Below are 23376 nucleotides of genomic sequence, written 5' to 3'. Positions count from 1 at the left end.
GAAGGCAATAGATATATGGAAACACAGAAAAAAACAATAACCGCAAGGGTGAAGAGAAATGTGGCCATAATGAAACATAGAGCGCTATGGGGATACAGTAGGTACGAGGTGCTCCGGGGTATGTGGAAATGTGTAATGGTTACAGGACTTAGATTTGGAAATGCAGTTATTTGCTTGAATTTAAGGGCACAATCAGGGTTCGATGGCAACCAAAGGCCAGTGGGACGCCTTGCATTGGGCGCTCACGGGAAGATTACAAATGAAGCTGTTTACCCTTTACTGTTTCCTTCACTTAGTACCATTTCAGTGGTTTTGGAGTATTAATATTTTTCGCTGCGTCATTGTCATGGCCTACATAACACGCATGTCATGACCTTTATGTCATGACCCATCACATATGTTCGTCATACACTCCTGTCGTACTGTGCCAATTTTGGTGCATACCGAGTTAACGAAACGAGCATGAGAGCACAAAGACGTAGGCGGCTAGATAGATAGATAGATGATGGATAGATGGATAGATACTGTCAAAGTGGCAAATGTTCGCCAAGAAATGCTTCGCATTTAAAATTAGGCATAGACACTTAAGACTGCTTACGTTTGCGAATGCTAAAACATTATAGTCCCTTTGGTGAAATATTTTTTCCCGGACGTTCCTTGTCCTCGCAAACTCTCTTCTGCATTCTAACTGCGCCTTGGTAAGGTCAAATCAGAACGCGCCAATCGTCTCAACGCATTCGCTTGCCCGCGAATAGTTCATAACTAGAAGGACTGCTCAGCGGTGTCAATTGAACGTTAATGTTTTTTATTTTATACACTCAGTTTATACACTCACGACGTGGCGCCACCTTTACTCCATTCAGAACTTTTGCTCACTCTACAAACTTTCTTTCACACGAGAGCATCATTGCGCCGTGAGCACTTTAACGAAGAATCGTAAGACCGGTAGCACCAAGGATCTGCAGCATGTTTTCAGGATAAACGGGGTCCGCGTGTTTCACTGTCAGTATACCCTGAAAAAATTTTGAAAATCCCTGTACAAATTTTCTTACGAAAACGCCTATTATTAGGGTAAGATTTTTACCTTAACCACAAGACTACATAGAAAATTATTTTGCCTCTGCAGTCAGGTAAATGGTTTACATACTAGCAGTGCGTAAACTTCAATGTATTATTCCGGGCATTTTCTTTTCAGTTCTCACTTCAAGAAGAAAAGTACGACATGCCGGAACTTCCAATGCCAAAAGAGAACGTGTCCCGGTCCAGCGAACGAGGCCCTGTCTACCCTGTACCGAAAGGGATACGACCAACTTTGTCCACATATAGGATAGAGGTATGTGAGCTGAGCGCTTGAAGTGAGCGTAACCGTGGAATACGAGTGCGGACTTTCGAAGGATACAATCGAGTTGCGTGTTGGCAAACGAAGCAGGCGCTCAACGCTAAGTTCTTGATAAAGAACCCATATTACTGTTATCTCCTTCTTTTCCAAAGGTCACCTTGAGGATGATAACCTTGGTTGTAAATCAAACAACTTGCGTTAACGCTTTGAGATAACCTCTGTGGGGAGTCAAGCAACTGGCTCTCTCTCACTTTGATGTAACATTCGTAGCAAATCAAGCAACGTGTGTTCACCTTTTGAAAGGGACAGACGGATTCATTTGCAGGTCGTACATTTCTGTTTTCACCGCAGCTGTTGTGTCTGACTGACCGCAGCCGGCCACGCCTCTTCGAACGCAGGTGCTGTTCTGGGGCCTGCGCGAGTTGAAGCGCATTCACCTGATGAGCGTGGACCACCCTCGAGTGGACGTCGAGTGCGGTGGTCACGTGCTGCAGTCGTCCGTCATCCTCAACTGCAAGAAGAACCCAAACTTCTCCACGCCCGTCAAGTTCCTGGACGTGGTGAGCTCAATCTCGCCAGATATGCCGACCGACGCCAGCCTTCGTCATTGTCAGTGGCGACACAGTCCCCGGAAAGCAGCCTTATTGCACGACGGGTTGCGCTAACAGTATAGTTGTGGCGAATAGCAACGCTGTGTAAATTCACATGAACGATGCTGCGCCGACAGACATGCCCTCTCACGCTGTCGGTCTCCCGTGGCGCTGGACAGTCTTTACCAGGGGAAGTAGTAAAGGATAATGCCGGTGAGTTCCAGGAAACAATGGGACAATGTGCCACACCAGTTCAGTCACCCGTGTTATGTTTGTCGTGAGTTTGAGTGCATGCAACGTATTTCGGCGGGTTTGCCTTCCGCCTGAGGCCAGCTGTGTGTACGAATGCGTAAGGAAGCCTGGTACCGTCGGAAGAGATCGAGGAGGTGTGGTGTGTTGTGATTAGAAGGTCGCGATCTTCGAAGTTTCTCTCCGAAGAACACAGTTACGGTCAAACATCTGACGGTGGCTTATTACATTTCGGAAATCCACCACGAGTTTCCACCGCCTGTTTCAGCTTACCTTCGAATGCATCAACTTGTACCACTCAGAACCATTTTCCTTGTCGTCACTTCCTTATTTCATTTATTTTTCTGCATATAACGTAAGTATTAGGACTATGTAATACTGAGTGGACCAGTAGTTTTAGTTGGCTATAGTGGGTCCACTGTTAAGTAAACAGGAAAGGGTGGCTCCTAGAGCTCGTTGGTGAAGCATTACTTTTGACAAGGAAAAATCATTTCGAATGGACAAAACATCGAAGTAAGGAAGAAGGCCACAGTACAGATAGCCTTCTTTCGTCCATTCACGTTTTGCGAATTAAAAAGGATTCTTTCTTGTTTTAAGTAAATATACATGAAACGCTGCATTAGATCACTTACAGAAAACACAACGAAAAACGAACAAGCATATTGTATCACAATATGACTATACACACCGCAAAAATAGGCAGTGAACTAAGAAAACAAATATGGAAAAAATGTAAATATAAATCAATTTATGCACACAATATACACTTGAGCACAAAAACGTCTTTACACTGACAATTCGTGTAAATAAAGCATATGTTTTTGTTTGCAGAGAGCAAATAGAGAAACAGCGCAGATATTCACATTTTACACGAATATGTATTTCAGTGATAGGCGCGCGCGTGACAAAAAATATACCATCCATAAATTATCGCCACGTTGATTGTAGAATCACTTATTATTAGAGCATCACTTGAGTACCTGGCTGAACAGAACGTACTAGTCATATTCCTCCTTATTCGTGATATGCAAATGACCGTCGGCAGCTTTGGGCCTTTTCGATTATCCGTCTCTGACAGTCCCGGACTGTTCGAAAGACTGCACACGTAACGCTCATTGGCTGAAAGCACCGTCTTGGGCAGTCCGGGACTGTCAGGAACGGATAATCGAAGAGGCCCATATTGTAACCTGAAAGAAAAAGGACGCTTTTTGTGGCACTGTAGGTGCGACAAACCTCTAACGACCCTCGGTTCAGACGATCAGGGCATCATTAAAGCGGCCTGATAAAATTGATGAGAGGAGACTGCTGCCCCCATAAGGTTCGGCGATGCCCGCACTGTCCGAATTGTGGACAACAGTTGGGTGTCTGTGTATTTGCAGGCGCTGCCGGACCAAGAGACGTACTGCCCGCCGCTGACGATCCGAGTCATCGACTGTCGCAGCTTCGGGCGCTTCACCCTGGTGGGCACGCACGTGGTCAACTCCCTGCACAAGTTCCTCTTCCGGCCCCAGTCGCGATCCTCTTCCAGGGACCACCGCAACCGAAGCGCCTCGCAGACCTCCTCTTCGCTGCACATCGGTGAGGCCTGACGCCCGCCCAGCACTGACGAATGTACAACCACTATACCGACACAACGCGAGACCAGAACGAGAACACACGTGACACGAGGCTGGAGCAGTGCGTCTTGTGAATACGTATGCTGTCACGGCAGGCATGCGCGTTCACCATGCCGTCGTGTCCTGCGATCGCACTTGCATTAACCAAGTCCTGATGTTTTGTAAATGCATGGGCGTTAACCAAACGCGAAGGAATAGTCTTGTGAAAAAATACGCCACATGCATTACAGATGACGTACGCATTCACAGGTGGCGAATGCATTCAACAAGTTGTCGTGTCCTGTAAGTGCACATGCATTCATAGGACATTACGGCGTGACCCCGTAAGCACAAAGGCCCGCTTCTGGTAGCTTTGGCCCTGAGTCGTATTCGCGCAGGGCCAATATGGCTGAGTCGCGGAATACCTGCGAACTAGTCTAATTTAGCTGGCTAGTTTTACTGCGTCCGCTCTTCTTTTGTGATTGTTATTAGCTGTGTTTGAAGAGATCTTGATGCTTGTGGGTGATGCAGGCTTCTTCTCTTCTCCGGGGCCACAAATGTGCAGAAAACGCTGTTTAAAATGATTATGTGAAACGATTCAGAATAATTTTCGCTCGTTAAACCAGCCGTGCATCCCCGGGAACCACAGGTGCAAATTTTCGTGACTGCATTGAAACTCTGGAATGACATAAATTATCTGAATTAGCCGGCAGATAAATGTATGGACCAAAACCCGAAACAGACCCTTTGTTTTTTTTTTTCTTTCAACGCTTCTTGACGTTTCTTGACGTGTCTTAGGTGTTTTCAGTGAATGCGGTGCTAGCCTGTGTTATTTGAACGTCAGAACGTGGCTGAAATGAAATGAGCCGCACGAAATACATATGTTCGCATCGGGACGGATACAGCATCTCGTTTTTAACCATGATGTTTACAGCGAGCTGAATCACAAAAACTCGCTAACCATCGACGCATGCGCATATCTGCGCTTTTATTTCTTTATTTTTTTTGCATCTGGTTTTGTATTGAGAAATATAACCGCTAGTCATCTTTTATTTATTGATGTTACTTATAGTCATCTTAGGGTATTCGTGCGCTCATCCTAGTTTGTTCCCGGTTAGTCAGCCAAGAACTTGTAAGGCTTTGAAAGGATTTCGCTAATTTGCTGACTCAAAATTGCAAGACTCTCCTTTTTCTTTTTCTTTTTTCTAATTCAGATGAAGGTGTCTTGGTAGACGTCGAAGCTGACTCCAATATATTGTCAACAAAGGAAACGCTCATTACGCTGGACTACGTAAGTTTTTTTCTCGACTACTGAAGGTTCACAAAGTGCGAGAAAACGGCTGAACCTGTTTTTGCTTACGTTAGTTACTATTTACGTATCTCACCAAGAGAGTTCCGTGTTATGCGAAAGCTTGCGTAAATTTCCAAATAAGTTTCTGTCTGAGATCGAGATACTTTTGAAGAAATTGTGGGGAGATAGTAAGAAGGCAGTTTATATTATACGCGACACGCGAGTGGCTGAATTTCTATACTTCATTTTATGCATAGCAGGCAACGATGCGCAAGCTAAACAGACTTCGTTTACGGCTTGCGTTCGCGATAAAATACCGCCTACCTCCAGTGTGCCACTGTCAACAGACTTCACGTTGTAGTGACGGTGAAGAACCAGACAGTCAACGTGACATCTCGTGGAGGTGCTGGGTAAGTCTAGTGAGCGCCTCATAGGAAAGAAGGATATAGGTTTGCACTATGTAGCCTGATATAACATTAAGTGTCGTATAGTTATGTCGCAAAATTGATATAATTATTACATGAAAGGTAGCGCAGCTCTGCACGTATTTGCCACTATACGGAGTGACACAGCTATGCGACCAATGGCTACTGAGCATCACTTGCGCTTGCAACCAGAACATATAGTACGTCACATGCTGAAAAACACAAAGAAGGACGAAATGAGTCTTTCTTTGACTTGAATTTTTAACCGCAAGTAGTCCTTGCAATAAATGGAGTATTTTTCCCTTTAAAAAGCGTCGCAGGTAAAAAAAGCAACACAACGGCGAAACGCGTGAAGCGACACGTCTATACGACCGCATTACTAGCGTAGGGTCCGGAGCGTTGCCTGCGAAGCATATTAAACGGAATGTAGTTGATATTAATAATATTGATTTTGCAGGTCACATAATGCACGGAACAAATAACCGGTTGTCTCTGCTATAATAACAGAACCAGGCTAATTGAAGGAAAAAGCCCTGCAGGGTGGAAGATGATGAACTGGTGTGACAAGGTTAGGTTAGGTTAGGTTAGATGAGGTTAGATTAGGTTAGGTACAGCAACAGGATGAGTTTCACTGATGCATGGCAGGGGTTACTGGCGATCGCTGGGAGACGTCTTAGCTGACGACAAAACTGCAGTGTGTTGGGTTGGGCACTATAACGTCTGCCTGTTCTGACTGTTAATTCTTTCAGGGCTTCAGGAGCAAGAAGGAGATCAAAAGCGAGGCCAACAAAAGGAAGAAGAAGATGGCGACCGAGGACCCCGGACATGACGAGGAGAACCGGGACTGGTGGAGCCGCTACTTCGCCTCCGTCGAGCAGGCCGCCAAGGTGAGTTGATACATGCAGCTAAGAGGCTGTATAAAGGCAGGGGTACAGGCTCAGTCAAGCCTTCATGACCTTCTTTTTATATGCGTTACCCAACGAGAAAACTGCCCGTGCCTCCGTCGGTCCGTCCGTCCGTCCGTCGCGTAAGACGATCGCTTTCAAGATAGAGCCAGCAGCAATGTTTTCGCCAGCTGTGGAAGACGACGACGACGAACGCGCGAGCAGTGGCACGAGCTCGATGGGGCTGTACGGGAACGTTGGCATGATCAGCGGAATTGGAGCCAGCTGTGGAAGAAGACGATGACGAAGGCACCAGCAGTGGCACGAGCGCGTCTCTGACCACGTGACGTGTGCAATCAGGCACGCACTAGGCACACCTTTAGTAAGCCAGAACTGTGGAGCACCCGTGGCTTCTGACCGGAAATTCATCAGCGCACCTGTCGCCGCCACTTGCAGTAGTTTGCTTGCCTCATCAGTTCACGCCTTCCGCAGCAGTTCGCGTCGCCACAGCGCTGTCGACATTTACCGTAATGGCGCCAAGACGACCGCAGCCGCGGAGCAGTGCTAGGATTACCAGCAGTGTTGACTGTGAGCACTCAACACCACGTCGTTACTACGAAATGCTTACATCAATCATTCAGGTAACTCCCTGAGGAGACGTTACGTAAATTTTACTTGCCCATTTACAATTACAGTCTTACAGAAGGCTGGTATAGTTTAAGCGGAAACTGAATTACATGTCTCTCGAATAAAATAATATTCTCTTACACTAAAAGTCACAAGCTGTGATGGAAACCCCGTATTAGTTTTACTCCTTGAGCCAGTCGCCGAAATTACTGATGCAGTATTTCAATAAGATGCTCGATTTTTACCACAGTCTTTACAGCGAATGAGTAAGGTAGCATGCACTGGACATTACTGAAGTATCGTCTCCAAAGTACCGCTTCCTCTATTGTGTAAAGCCTGGAATTCACCATTTTTGTGACCTACAATTGCATATCGATCGACAACGTATGCGAGTAAGAAGTCACGTATTTATGTGCTGTGTTTCTGTGTTCATTTTACAGCGTAAGCTGTTATGGGCTCATTCCAATAGCCGTTTTGGTTCGCGATGGTGTCCGCCGCCGCCTCCGCCACTGATGACCGTAACCGCTATCACCGGAAATGCGAAAAAAGTACCCGGTTCCCGCCGAGATCAAACCCACGCCCGCTGCGTGGGAGTCAGATACCCTACCACTGAGCCACGCAAACGCTTGCTATTAGGCAGCGGAAAAATGCCCTATAAGCGCTCCCTAGGCAGGCGCGCAGGCGCAGACGACCCGAGCCTCCGTCAGTATGGTGGCGCCATCTAGGTAAGGCGCATGCAAACGCAGCGTGCGCAGGCGCAGACGACGAGATGTGATTCAGACAAGGCGCGCAATCAACGCGATCCCGAGCTGCTCGAGCCTCCGCCAGTATGGTGGCGTCATGTGGTTTAAGTGCCTGGAAACGTGTCACATGTAAGTTGCGCATAGCAATTGCATGCTGCCTGTAACTGGACCTGGTTCACTCAAGCAGGCTAGGTGACTATTTGTCACCAGCCCGTTTTGAAGATTTGAATAACCAATCATGATCGTCATCATCAACAACAACAAAAAAGTTGTCGCAGTTTCACCTGAAAGGCGAAGCATCAATTGTAATAGCAAATTTGTAGAGAGCTATACGGAGTAATGATATTAGCTTTATCAGCTGTATAAACATGGACATGCAGCAGCACCGGCAACACGCAGAACTGTTGTCGACGCCGTCGGCGTTTTGCCCGCGTTCGGTCAAAATGCGTGCGGCGTTGGTGACTGTTGCCGGAGCCTCTGATATAAATAGGCACTTGGTGCCGCAGCTAAACGTCGCCTAACCAACGGCCTCTCGCATGTCGGAAGAAGGCGCGTTTGCTCTACATATATGGTGATTGTAAAGGAGGAAAGAGACGCCTACTTCTCCAGCCCTTAAGGGAGCACGGCACAGAACGCGCGTTTGTTCTCCGCCGTGCGTTCACTCCCCGTGAAAGCGCGCGTCCCTCGCCCCCTTTCACTCGCACATACAGCGTTCGGCGGCGCGCGGCGACGATTTCATCTCCATTGACGTCATACGGAACCTCACGGCGACGGCAACGGCGACGGCGACGCCGACGGCAGAAATCTGCTTTGGAGTGTCCATATAATTGCTATCGCAATAAAATTGTAAAGTAGGACTTAACCACAACCTGCAGACGTGATAGCGTCGGATTGTAATTTGAATATACGAGAAAAAGTGGTCGCAGTTTCACCTGAAAGGCGAAGCATCAATTGCGATAGCAAATTTGTAGAGAGCAATACGGAGTAATGATAGTAGCTTTATCAGCCGTATAAACTTGGACATGCAGCAGCACCGGCAACACGCAGAACTGTTGTCGACGCTCTCGGCGTTTTGCCCGCGTTCGCACAAAATGCGTGCGGCGTTGGTGACTGTTGCCGGAGCCTCTGATATAAATAGGCACTGCGTGCCGCAGCTAAACGTCGCCTCCCTTCCCCCCCCCCCCCCCCCCCCGCGGCCTTTCGTGCGTCAGAAGAAGGCGCGTTTGCTCTACATATATGGTGATGGTAAAGGAGGAAAGAGACGCCTACTTCTGCAGCCCTTAAGGGAGCATGGCACAGAACGCGCGCTTGTTGTCCGCCGTGCGTTCACTCCCCGTGAAAGCGCGCGTCCCTCGCGCCCTTTCACTCGCACATACAGCATTCGGCGGCGAGCGGCGACGATTTCATCTCCATTGACGTCATACGGAACCTCACGGCGACGGCGACGGCGACGCCGACGGCAGAAATCTGCTTTTGAGTGTCCATATAATTGCTATCGCAATAAAACACGGGTCAAGGGATGTGAGATGTGCGCCACGTATTCTGGATACCTCTTCCGTACTCATTATGGCGTCTCCTCGCAAAGTACGAATCACTGCTGAAGAAGCGAATCGTAGAGCTACGTGCGCGGCTACAACCAGGCTTGATCGGGCTCAGCAGACTGCTGTGCAGAGAGCATTACAAGCCGCAGCTCGCCGTCGGCGCCGGGCGGATAGTTCAGATCGTTCTAGTCAAAACGAGGCGAAGAGACTTTGCCGCGAAGACGCTGTTGTGCGTGGTGCCGAAATTGGAGCTACTCTTGAGACGCTCCACCAGCTTACGCTGTGACTGTGCTGCGTGTGCCGCGCAGGCCTGTGACTTTTTTTCGGTATCGGCATCCTGCAGGTTTTTATTTCTTTTTTTTTTTCATGCGCCTTTTCCAAAACGAAGACGTATCGACTCGGTCCAGCTTATTAATATTCTTCAATTGCTATTCCAGCGGCGGTCGAATCACTAAATCACTACAAAATGAAAGTAAGAAAAAATTGTTCATGAAGAAGACAATAGAAGTTATACTAACCGCATTCAGATAAGTAAAGCATTCAGATAGGTGGCGACAGAAGAGCAAATGCTCGGCAGCCTAAAATGTAAGAGGTCGCTCTGTCGCTAACCAATAGTGCAGCTGCACTGCATTTAGCAGCGAGGGATTACGTTTTCGAGAATCTTAGGAGTGTTATACCTAGGCATGGTCAATTATTTATTTATTCGATGAACGTGTAATCATTAATCATTTAGCCTATGATCGATTAATCCCTTCGATGCAGGGTTTCATCGATTAATTGATTATTAGAAATTTTTTTGCGGGGCACTTTTTTGTCTACGTCCTGTCATTTCTGGTTTGAAAACGAGTTTTGAAATTCAAATTATCTTTAAATTCACCTGGCACGATCTCATTTTGTAGAAATACTTTAATATCGTTGCTGTACTAGTTGTTTTGGCCATTGCGAGAAGCTGCCTAAATTTAGTTGTTGCGTTCAATGTGTTGCTATTTGTTATCGTCATTTGAAACATTTCATTCGTGCTGTTTGTCAAGTAATTTCCATACCACTGTCTACGATGTTTCGTATGGTTATCTTTGTGTGATTGGAACTTGCTGCACTGTTCACACAGCAGTTTTCACCCTTTGCTCTTTTCTTTTTTCCATGACGTAAATAAATGATATTAAATTATCATCATAATTAAGGCTCACAACAGTAGGTGTGCAGAGCTGCTCAACCAAAGACTGTCACGGCTTCTGAGTTCCGGTAAAACTGTGAAGTTCATTCTCAATGTTTTTATCTAACCGTTATTTCTATGATTTGAAAAGACGGAATATCGTAATCAATTTAATTTTTGATATTCACAGCACCATTGTAGTGCACGTTAAGGAACCCCAGGTGGTCAAAATTAATCCGGCGCCCTCCACTTTGGCCAGCCTCATAATCAGAACTCGTTTTGGCCGATAATACCCCAGAAAGAAGGAAGAAGAAGAGATTCAAAGCATCAGGTCTCCGGCGATGCCCGAACTATAGTCTCTCGCAGCTTCTCACTTTCGGCGAAACTGTGAACTTATTTTTCGTCTTTCGCATCTGACCCTGATTTCATATTACAAATAAAGACACTGTCTTTATAACCTTCACCGTTATTGTTCACATCGCAAGGTTTAAGGAGCCACCTGAACTATCGCTGTCGCAGTCTCTTGATTTCGACGAAGGAGCCATTTTCTTCCTTTTTAGGACGTTTTTTTTTATTGCGATAGCAATTACTGGACACTCCGGGTGAACGTCCGCTATCGTCGTCGCCGTGAGATTCCGTATAAGGTGCAAGTGCGAAAAGATCGATCGCGGCCGTGCGCCCTGTACTGTAGGTGCGAGGAAACGCGTGCGAGGGGGGAGGTGAGCGTGAGCTACGAAGGGGAATAGAAGGGAGGCAGGTGAGCGCGCGTCTCCTCTTCTACTCAGGCCGCGGCTGCACGTGGCGCGGCTGAGCGCGGCCACGCTCCCACTGTCTTGGAGGTAATTTGCGGTTGGCGCGAAGGCTAGGCAACACGAGATCGCTGATGACTTCGTGTGCACTCTGTATTCGTGCGCCTAGTTCACGTTGAAGTGAGAGGCAGCACAAAGGGGAATTTGCTCGCCGCTGCTGCCACTCTTCATCACGCCAGCGTTGTGGCAGCGAGTATTCGCGCTAATCGACTGAGAGCTGTTCATGTTTGCCCGTACGCAGTTGGCACCACGCTTGGTAATTTAATTAGTCAGCGAATGTTTAGTGCAATTTATGCGGCCGCTAAAATTACGAACCTTGCTTCGTGTAGTTGTCTCATACTTTGCCATTGCTATTGATGCTTCGCCTTTCGGGCGACACTTCAACCTTTTTTTTCTATCACGTGCTGCAGGAATCGAGCGATAATCACGGAGTGCCCGGTAACAACTTGAGGGCTGGCGACGACAACTACGACATGTCCAGCGACGGAGGTAAGCAAATGAGTAATCACTGCACAAACCATTTCGAATACAAAAAAATGGCAGTTAGAAACATTTTCTTTAGAGTTTGTGCTCTCACATATTCCCCTTGATTAAGGAAGGTCAACCCGGGCCACGATTGCCCCTGATGGCGCTGAACTCGCCACCTACCAAGCCAGAGTTCGTGTAATGCTTAGGTCATCATGTGCCGCGGCAGGACATCTAATAATGCGTACAGCAGATAACCACTGGCCTACTAGAGTTACAGCGTACACTCGAAGGGTAAGAAAGCGCAGTTCAGGTGAGAGAGAAGGAAGGGAATGAACTTTTCTTTACAAAATGACAGGAAACTTTTTCTCGACGGGTGGAACTTCGGTCTAGGGATCTGTTAGCTAGCGTGATGCCACGAGCACTCCGGATGGCAAAAGAGCAGGCGGTGTGTTTAAATTAAAAAAAAGTTTCTGACGTTTGATCGAGTTGAATGAGGCAAGTTACGAGCCTTCAACTTGAAGTCAATATCAGATGAGCTGATGATGATGTTGCTGATCATGATGACAACAGGTTACTACGATTCATTTTTGACGATTATACATTGTGAATCGAGCTGCACAACTATAGTGCTCAGAGGAAATCATAGGTATAACCTACCATTCGTGCCGGCTTCTCAATCCATAATCCGACGATATTTCTTTTGTGAGCAGCATACATTCCTGAGAAAATTATTATCTTCCGAAGTGACGGTAAGGTCGAACTCAATTTAGTACCGAGACGCCTCATTATTTCAGGAAATTACCTGTATAGTAGCTGAAGAAGACGAAGAAGCGAGCTGAAATGGACCGACAATGGTGAACTTCGACGATCTGGCAGTTGAGCTAGTGCTGAACATATTATCTTACCTTCATCAGCACTCTCTGCCGACCATAGCTGAAGTATCAACATGGTGGAAGACGCTCGCCTTCGGTCCCAGCCTCTGGACGGAAGTGTGCATTAATTCATGTTTTGCACGCAGCGTGCAGCATTTGCGTGGCATTCTGGATAGAGCAACGATGATCCACAAGTTCGACGTCTCGACGGGCTCTCTTTACCTCGTAGTTGTTGCATCGGCTTCGAACCGCTTCAAGCTGATGAAAGAATTGGCAAGAGGCTTTTGTGCATATAGGTCCACACACAATAATCTATGTCCACGCGCAAAAGACACTGCATTAAATAAAGTACCTGTACGTGGCTTTATAAAAATTGTGCTGTCGTTTGGTATTTCGTGTGCCTTGAAGGACCGAAGTATCAGTAGATGCCGTGTGTCTTTTTTTCTAATGCGACGAGCCTCAAGTCCTTCCTCCGTCTCCAAATATTTTTTTAAATTCTTGTTGTGAAATTTAAGTGGCTACTTAAGTAGCATCTAAGTGGGTACTTAAATGCTATGAAACTAAGTGCGATTGTCTTTATTGCCATTCATCAAACGTGTAAACTCATGCAATGCTAAGTTATGCTTATGCACTATATCGGTGACAACTTTATTGTAATACCACGTTTATGCTTATGTGCTATACAACGTTCACAATCTAAGTCGAGATATGCAAGTAGCTTTTCATGCGAATGTACACTGTGACACGTTGGCGCAGTGATGCCAAGAGGATGAAGGTGATGTTTGTCGAGGAAAAAAAATCGCTGACGATTACGATACTCCCTAATGCAAAATTTGAGTGCATCTCTACATGTTTTCATGTCGCGATACATTGGCTGGCGCGGACAATCTGTCTCGTGTGGTACGTTGCACACGAAGCGAAGTGTGGCGCGACTGCCTCGCTAATCGGAAGATCGCGAGAGGCAGCGCGTGGGTGACGCGTGGGCGCAATTCACAGCAGCTGCCGCAGGCAGACCTCCGCTCATGCAGCGCTTTGTTTCCATATATGGTATCGGCGGTGTCATCGATGAACAGATGACGCACGCTACTCTGGCGCCATCTCGTAGCGGTCGTCGCCGCAGCGCCCGTCCAGCGCGGCACTACACTTTTCATATCACGCTTTCGTCGTACCCTCCTCCTCCGCTTTCCTCCTGCGCGCTCTCTCCGCTATCGCCCTCTTTCATCCCCCGCTGCACTCCGCGTTTGCTCTTTCATACTTTGCTGTGCTCATCCGCTTGGTTTCGCCGACGCCAATGCTCGCCGCCGGAACGGGGGCCTAAGAGCGGCGCTCTAAAAATTCTGAGGACAGCCGTACGTTGAGTGAAATGCGACTCGAAATACAGGGTCCTTAGCCTAATAAAGAGCAGGCGCGCACATGCTCTTGTGCGAACGTAGTCTCAGGCGCACGAGCTAGGCGACGAGAGGCACGCGCCTATTCGGCTAGACAGCAGGAGCCACGGTTACAAAAGTCGAGGATGGTTCACTAAGAAAGCTTCCTTTTAAAACTCGCGATACATTTATATATATTTATTTCTACGTATACATATAGCGTTACTCCGTGTCTCACTGCGATGCACCCGCTACGTATCGTGCAGAGAGCCAGCTCAGTGCCAAAGACATGCGCAAGATGGAGAAGGAGCTGGAGCGGCTCGAATGCAGCCACCAGAAAGACGGGCCGGAAAACAAGAAGAAAAGAACGTTCAAGGGCGCTTCGAGCGCCGTCCGCTTTGCCCAGCGGCTGTCGCCCAAGACGCAGAGGGGACGCATACCACAGGACGGACTGATCAAGGTATGAACCAACGTTGCCTGTCTCATCATTCGACATTGTCCGAAGACCAATACCCTGGCGTTATCAGATTGCGAACTAGATTAACGGACCCGTTATATGTGCCGTTGGTAACGAACCCGAAATAAACATCTCAGAATGACCACTCCAGATTGCTTTCAACAGGACCACATGCTCCTTGATACTAAGCTTCAGAGTCACACAAGTCCACAATTAATGATTTTCAGCAGTACCGTGTGTCGCTACGTTGTTTGAATGCTAATCACAATAACGCCGACCGTGATCGTGACAGGGCCTATAGCGGACTATAGCGGGCTAGCCCCCTTCAAACGTATAGCAAACGGCTTTCCTACAGAAATTCAGAAAAATGACGACGTCTAGAAGACGTGATGCTTATTCGTTTACAAGACGTAATGAAAAGTGGCGTGCGCTTCCAAAATGCTTGGGTTTTGAAAACTGCCTCGTCTAAACTAATACGCGTGCATCGTCAAAGTAAGCGTAAGGACGTTATGGTGGTTGTTACTTAGAAAACATGTTAATAGTGCTAAAGGGTAGTGTAGCTTAGCGTGAGAAGTGTGAAAATTTTGTCGTTTATGTTTATACGGTAAAGCTTTAACCGACTTTGCTCTACCTCTTGACAAACGTTAAGCGTACGTTGAAATGTGTGCCTGCTAAAAACAGAGGAGGACACTGAAAATTAACTACGCCAAATTTAGAATACGACGTACACTTGGCTCGCGTGGATAAGTACGTAACTCCTCCGTAAATCTAGTTAATTAAAAAACAATGCACATGATTAATAGGAACATGTCGCTAATGCCGCTCTCATATTAGGCTCTGTTAATCTTCAAATCGCGTTTTTTTTTTCGTGAAATGTATGCTATAATCAATCGCTATCAACATCCTATGTGATTGGGCACATTCGCTATTAGGCTGTTCAATTTCAATTGCAGTCATATCCTGCTGTTATGTTTTCAGATATACCCTACAGAACTCGAGAACGTTCCCGAATTCAATGGCTTCCGCGAGTGGCTGCACACGTTCGAATTGTACCGTGGCAAACGAAGTGGAGATGACCTGGACGACCAGAACAGGGTGGTCGGCCTCTTCAAGGTATCTACCCGCGATGTCCATCATCCAACTTGGATCTTTTATTAATATGCCGAGAGTTTACGTTAGCGCTGTTTCTTGTTCAAAACATTTTTGAGCAATTTTCATTACTTTAGCCAGCGCTTGAACGAAGCAGATCCGCGTGGTTAAAACAAATGATGCACATACCTGGTTTGATTTAACCCAATATAAACGATAAGGTCATCATCCACCGAAAATACTTAGAATGAAGAAAGAGATTCCGCCCCATAAAGGTAATTTCGCACTTCAAGAAAAGAATCGTCCCAGCCCTCCGTACTTCAAGTTCTATATGCTGCCGAATGTGTCCGCGTGTATTATTTTACTATTTTTATAGTAATAACAGCATTCATACGGTGACCTTAATAATTCTGTAAGTGTAACACGCAAAAATTGCATGGATAACTTGGGAAATCTCTAAACTGCATGCAGAAACAATTTAAGGGAACCAGTGTTGGCGGGAGACTGGATGCTTGCAACGTTAGCAAGAATCATTCTGTTGGAGTAATCGTCAAGTTAAAGCGCTGGAAACAGTGTTCAAGCTGCGTAACATTACGTCGCAAAGCTGCGGTGGCGCTGGGGTCAGTGTAGGTCGGAGACACTTTTACGACAAGCTTAACTGGCGCGAAGTTTTATTGGAACACTATAGGATAGTAGACAACGTTAACTTTTCATAAACTACTTGGCGGAGATCATTATTCAAAGCGACGAACAGCGACGCCGAAATGTCTTCTTTCCGTTTTGCTTGCTCGGTGCGTCGCCATTTCTCTTTTTATGCGAGCATAGAATTTGCGTATAGGTGGCGTGCGCTACTGGTGGAGGTACCACTGAAACCCACCTAGCGGTGGATATCAGAATCACGGGCGGGTGGAGGTGCGCGGCGGGCCCGCTTGTGAATTAAAAACTGCGGACGTACGAAGCTTTGATTTTCCGTTTGTTTGTAATAACATTATTTCTGGGATGACAAAATCCGCAAGGGAAACGCTCTCTGCAAACCTGGGCATGTTTACGATGTGACGTTGATATGAGATGGCCCAGCCCGAACCGCCATTCCCAGAAGAGCGTGGCAGTGCGGGTCATGAACGCAATGCATCGTTTCATATGCGCTGTACTCGACCAGCTCTTTGCTGCTACTATTTAGTTGCTGTAATGAGTTTGCTGCACCCGTGCGACTAATCTGCGCACCCGAAACAGCGACAGCAACCGTGCATTTGCTTCCGACGTAGATTTCACGGAATTGCCAACCCGGCAGAAAAGCGACGCTTTTCAAGCCGTTGGTAGCGTAATCTTGCTAGCTTCTTTTACGAAGGTATGTAGTCAAGGGGTCCCGTTTCATAACAGCGCAAATCACATATAATTCATTGCGCCACTCGTTATGAGGTCTGACGACGACGTCCTGAAGTTATCGCCCGGAGGGGACACTCGGCGTAACGGATAAGAAAATAGGATTCGAAGTGAAATTAGTTGTTGAATAAACGCGCCGCAGTGGCTCAGTGGCTAAGGCGTTGCGCTGCTGAGCACGAGGTCGTGGGATCGAATCCCGTCCGCGGCGACAGCATTTCGATGGAGGCGAAATGCAAAAACGCCTGTGTGCTTGCGTTGTAGTCCACGTTAAAGAGCCCCACGTTGTCAAAATTATTCCGGAGCCCTCCACTACGGCGTGACTCATAATCGGAACTTACTTTCGCCCGTAAACCCCAGAAAGGAAATGATGTTGCAGAATACAGCCACACGCTAAAGAAAGGCGAAAACAAGCGCCTGACATAATGTTCTAGTCGACCATACCAACTAAGCAGGAAACTTTACGGGAAAAGCGAGGAAGAGGTAGAAAGATGTTGTATTAGCGCTGCTGCACGCACCATCTTTTTCTTGCAATCACGCTAGGATTTCTCTACGCTGGGCGATGTGCAGTGTGGAAAGAGCGATTCGCAGACTTATCTTTGCTTGCGAGAGCCATTTCCTGCTGTGAATAGCCGCCTCGCACGCATATGTTACAGGATGCAGTTTTCATTTTCGCACCATCGTACTTTCATCACGTTCGAACAATCGAGCTGTCAACAACAGCCACGGCTTATTTATGTAAAAGCGAACGTCTAAACAAAAGTACAATAGTCAGGCGTCTAATTGCGAACGCATGCCGCAATGAGGTAGATGACAGCATTTCGTTTCACGGGCCTGCCCCTTTACCGAGTGCCGCAAAATTGATTTCTTACCTTTGATCAAAATGCGATAACGGAATATATGAGGTGTTACAGATCAGGTGCGAGTGACACACGTGACAACAAGGAAGCTTTCTATGAAGTGCGCATGCGCCCTTTTGTGGGTGTTGCATGTTGCTGGCAACATTCATATTTCGATAACCTGCGAGAAGCTAACTTCTCAAAAAAAGATAAGAAAAAAAAAACAAGCTTCTCTGTGTGAGTTCAGTAGCTTATCGGGCTCTCATTTGTACAATAAAACACGTTACCTAAAAAGTTAAATTGCTATTCTCACATGAAAGGAGTACGAGCCAGTCACTTTTTACTTTTAAATTTCAACCTCAACGCAGGCACACTCCTAGAAAGACACCGGCGCTTAACGATGGCATACTTTTATCACTATAACACGCTACGCTTCTCGGCGCTCAGACAAACATGCTACTTAGGAAACATAAATATGTGTAACATATACTCTACGTTTTTTTTTGTTTTACAATTATAAAGTAGGAGCGGAAGGTTTGTACAGTCTAATAATGAGAAAATTTTCAAGTCCATGTAGACGCCTGATATCTCCTTCTTTACCTTTCCTCTGATAAGGGCTCCCTGCAAGTCTACAGGTTCCCACTGCCCAAGGACATCCAGGATTACACGATAACCGGCGCCGATCCAACGTACGGGCTTTTCCAGGGACTGCCAAGTAACGATCCTATACACGTGCTCATCAGGGTATACGTCGTCAAGGTAAACGGCTGCCGTCAATCTCTAAATTTAAAATCTGCCTTTGCTAGAAAGTCGGATAATACGAGAACAACAATCGGTCCAGGGCTACCGATACTTTTAACTCTGACGTCATTCCCCCTGTTTCTTAAGATACTCCACAGGAAGAAAGCTACCCAAGTAAATATTGTCAGTATAAAATGTCACGAGGCATTTGTTACACTAGCGTTTAGTCAACATACGCGCGTAGAATACGGGATTTGTCGATTTGTTCTTTTCTTTTCCTTGATGGTAGCTCATCTTTATTTTTCTCTTATCTCACCCTTTTTATGATGTCCGGTTGTTTTCCAGATTGTCTTCGTGCTTTAAAGTGAACCATGATTGCACGTACGTTTTATTATCCTTCGGGTTCTTGTTTTTGTTGTGTTGTTTATGGTAAAATGTTTTAATGAAAACTTCTGTACACCTTGTTTGACGGACCTCCTTCCCTAACTTCCGCCCTCCCTCCTTAATTTTACCGCCCTACATAATGCCCTCAAGGAACTTTGGGTATTCGAATAAAAAAAAAAAAGAAATATTTCTCCGGGACAGTCGCAGCTATCAATTTTGTCAACGTAGGCCGCACGTTAACAAAATTCATCGTCATTTCTCTTTCGGCGAAATTTGTGAGTCCTCGTGGAGCTACCTTTCGCCAGACAGCTCAACACCACAAAAGGGCAGTTTCGAAAAAATGTCTCGAGCACTGTATTACGAACTGCCAACTCTTGGATATTTCCATCCTAGGCGACAGATCTTCATCCGGCGGACATGAACGGCAAAGCAGATCCCTACATTGTCATAAACCTGGGAAGCAAGAGGAACAGCGATAAGGAAAACTACGTGTCAAAGCAACTCAATCCAGTGTTCGGAAAGTGAGTATGTTTTGTTTTCACATAGGTTGAAGTTTCTAGTCGGTTTGAAGTTCGACCTCTCCGACCAGACGCGAAAGCAGGACGCACCGCGCAAATGGAGAGTTTTCGTTTCTCCGTAAACGTATTACCGTTCTTGGCATAAATGTTTAGTGGAGGCGTCAACTGCAGCAACAACTTTTACAGTCGGCCACAGAAGTTTACGGGACACATGTTCGACAGCAAATGAGATTTTCTGCCTAATGGAGGTACTACACTTTTGCAATTCAAATAGATCGATGCGTATGTCGCACGAACAACTATATACTGATTGAAACCTTGAATTGGATGCAATGTAGCGCGGCTACACTGAAATTCACATTTTATCAAATCCGGTGTACCGCACCTTCCGTGGTCGACTCTGTACGATTTTTGCCAGAACAATGAAGGAACACCAAATAGTAAAACAATTCGAGCTGTATTAGTAAATTACCATTAAACAATACAAGAAAAGTTCTCACTGCGAGAAGAGCTTCAGTAAACTAGAAAAGACGCAGAATTGAAAGACAGCGCCTTGAAGTTTCCGCATCAGGTAGCCGTGACGTCATGAATTTTGATGGTGCTGCTCGGGCCTAGCTAACTTCTTATCTCTTGCTATGAACTTCGTTGTATGCTAATAGAGCCAAAGGCTGAACGTGGCAAGTTTGAAGAGCCTTTTACACCCTACCGGCCCACATACGAGAAAAATAACTTGAAATACGTGACGCCACATTGACGTGCCGGTGTTAGTTTCAGCGGGTAATAAATAAAATATAACTCTGACCTTTGCACTTTTTTTAAAGTGTCAACCAGGCAGTTATAGCGAAACAATCACAAATAATTCTTGGGTGTTACGTACTAGAAACACGATCTGATTATGAGGCACGGCGTAGTGCGAGACTCCGGATTAATTTCGGCCACCTGAGACACCTTCACCGCGCCCCTAGTGCACGTCATACACGATCATTTTTTTTTTTTTTTTGCAATCCGTCCCCATCGGAATGCGACCATGATCGAACCTCTAACCTCGTCCTCAGCAGCGCAACGCCGCAGCCACTCAGCCACCGCTGCGACTGCCGTAAAAATTTACTAAAATAAAGGTTTAAAGTAATACTTGATGAGTCAAAAGTGATTTAGCGTAGCTCTTCAGTGTCCTTTTAACAAAGGATTAACACCTTTTAGCAAAACGAGTGCGGGTTTCGAAGAAGTCGTGATTGAAATGAGCACGTGACTGACCGTGCAGGTGCTTCGAGATGGAGGCCACCTTCCCGCAGGACTCACTACTGAACGTGCAGATCTACGACTGGGACTTGCTGGGCAGCGACGACCTCATCGGCGAGACGAAGATCGACCTCGAGAACCGTTTCTACAGCCGCCACAGGGCCACCTGCGGGATACCGCGCAGATACGAGACGTGAGAGAGATTGCTGATTGACTTTCATAAATAGATAGATAGATAGATTGATAGATTGATTGATTGATCGATCGATCGATTGAATGATTGTTTTTATTACTGAAAATGTTGGCACACGTATGCCGAGGACTCTTCCACAAGGCTATATTGTTGCATGGGTGAAAGGTTGATACGAGTTCATGCAAATTCTTCAGGATGTTATTGATTTCGGCATCACACGCGGGCCAGTGTGACGTCACTTCGTCCGCTGCATGCATTTCGCCATGGCTTCTTGACTTTGTTGCAACCAGAACGCGACGGAAGACGAAAAGCACACAAGGAGACGAGTACGTTTTCCTCTTCGGTCACGTGTTGATCGTAATAACGTAGAACCAACTCACTCAAACCTACACGTTACTGACTCCTTGACTAGTGGTTTCTATTATAAGTGGAACGTGTTTTCCTAGTCTACAGAAGTCGTAGAGAGACGATGGTTGTATTATAGAGACTTCTCGATGGCCTGGTTAAGGTCATGGACGTTATCTATTGCTGAATAGTCTTTTGTAATCCCATTTTACTGCTTGAGTTGAATAAGATAAAATGTTGCCCTTACGTAGCAAATAACATTAATGAATATTTATGAATTAGTGCAAACGCGGGTAGATAGCATTCTATTTGAGATTAACAGGGCGATATTGAGTTGTTCTGGTTGTGTAATGCGTAAAGTGCATATAAACCGAGGTAAAAATAGGGCGCCAATGTAAGAGAAACGCCGCTGAGGGATGCAGAAGATTGGGGCTGGGATGAAAACAGAAAATTTATAGGCCCAAGACTGTGCTGGACAAGCGCAGGATAAAGGTGTATGAAGGTCACTAACTCTTCGACTTACAGTGACCGTAAATAGGCCAATGATCATAAGGATTGGCTATTTATTTCCTCTTTATTATTTGCAAGAATACTACAAGCCTGAAAAGGGCCCTTGCGGTGATGATGACTATGATGATTCATCGGCGAGCGTCATGCTTCTGTTCTCATAGCCCACACCTGGTTCTATTATTCATGCCGCACACTCGGTGCACGAGAGCGAAAGAAAAAAAAAAAAACGTTCGTCAAGGCTATCTTGTCATATTCAGCATGCATGTTCTAGTTTTCGACCCAATAGAGTAGAATAAGCTAATGCTACACAGAGGGTGTAGCTAGGCGCATGCCTGCGGGCCCCCGTTGCAGGTACGGCCCGAACCAGTGGCGAGACCCCCTGAGGCCCAGCCAGGTGCTGGCCAAACTTTGCCGAGACACCAAGTTGGACGGTCCGCACTTCACCCCGAACCGCGTCAAAGTGGGAACCAAGACGTTCGTCTTTCGCTCGGACTACGAGGACGAAGGTCAGTTTGCCCACACTCTTGGCCTCTTTCCACGTAGGTTGAATAAAGTGGAGCATATTGCAAAAATATGTTCCACTTAGTAAACAGAACCCACGCGGAACGTCGGCTGTTCCTTCTGTGGAGCTTATTACCACTGCTACTGCGTATCACTCTTATAGGGCTTTTTCCACACCTGGTAAATGAAAAGGGAGCGAAAACGCCAAAAACGTGTAAAAATTCTTTTTCCCACTTGTCCAAGATGTTCACATTTGTTTCACCGCCACCGCTTCCGCTTCCGCCAAATCTGCTAACTACTGTGGGCCCATTTTCCCGCGTGGAGGCGCTCGTCACCACGCCATTAATGCTATATGTTCATTCACGGTACGATGATCACGACTGTATACGTTCCCCCTGCAACGCCTACGAAAGAGACATCGAAACGTTCATGATAGACATGCTCGGTTGGGTGATGCCCAATGACGATACGCCCATTCTTATCGCGGGGGCAATATTCACTACAGCAGACCCACCATAGTCACAGCTTCGCTGGCTTCCATCTTCACAAGTAGTGGAAGAGCTCTGAATTTTTGATCGCGTCGATTAGTATCGCCGCTGACACTTTGGGCGACATGTTCAATGTTTACATGCCAGTGCAGCTTTAGGCGATGGCGAACGACTTTTCGCTTTCGCCGAGGCTAAAAAATCGGTCTGAGAACGATCCGGCTCGCTGCCCTAAGCGGCCAGAATTGTCGTTTTTTTTTAAGCTTTTTTCCCGCTTTCGCCTGCTTCGACACCAAGTGCTAACCTAGTCTTAATCTTTTTTTCCGCATTAATACCACTAAGCAAGCATCAAGAGAACTTTTGCAAAAGTAAGAACATGTTAGTTTTGTTTCACTGTAGGTTTCACTAAGGTACGTGAAACAAATTTGCAAAAATGTTCTACCGACTTTGTGGAACCTAAGAACAAGATGACGAGGGCCACTTGACGTACACTCCGAGAAACACCCACACCTTTCGAAGTTTTATTTTGTTCCCCACAAAAAAAAAAGTCTTATAGCTTGCGGATTTCCTTTCTTTAACGTTGCGCACACGATACTTTTAGACTGCGAGTGGCACGCCTGTATATATATCAGCGTGACTCGGTGCTCTTGACAGGAAAGTGGCGAGCGTAGAGTGGTAAATAAAGGTATGTTGTACGCAGGATTGATGATGATTGTGGTTGGGGGTCCAAATAAGCCGCAAA

General features: G+C 46.4%; 1 protein-coding gene across 1 annotated transcript in view; it reads left to right on the top strand.

Annotated features, from left to right (window-relative positions):
* The window catches only part of LOC119431441 (otoferlin-like), a 391721-nt gene that overhangs the window by 338337 nt on the left and 30008 nt on the right, over positions 1 to 23376 (top strand). The window contains 12 exon segments of the mRNA XM_049657509.1: positions 1196 to 1333; positions 1738 to 1899; positions 3558 to 3756; positions 4988 to 5064; positions 6239 to 6376; positions 11657 to 11735; positions 14220 to 14413; positions 15389 to 15523; positions 18334 to 18477; positions 19237 to 19364; positions 20623 to 20793; positions 22000 to 22154. Of these exon segments, the coding sequence (XP_049513466.1) occupies positions 1196 to 1333; positions 1738 to 1899; positions 3558 to 3756; positions 4988 to 5064; positions 6239 to 6376; positions 11657 to 11735; positions 14220 to 14413; positions 15389 to 15523; positions 18334 to 18477; positions 19237 to 19364; positions 20623 to 20793; positions 22000 to 22154 (1720 nt within the window).

This window comes from Dermacentor silvarum, chromosome 10 (genome assembly GCF_013339745.2).
Source record: "Dermacentor silvarum isolate Dsil-2018 chromosome 10, BIME_Dsil_1.4, whole genome shotgun sequence".
Classification (NCBI taxonomy): domain Eukaryota; kingdom Metazoa; phylum Arthropoda; class Arachnida; order Ixodida; family Ixodidae; genus Dermacentor; species Dermacentor silvarum.
The sequence above is the reverse complement of the archived record's forward strand: the minus strand, read 5'-3'. Positions and strand labels throughout refer to the sequence as shown.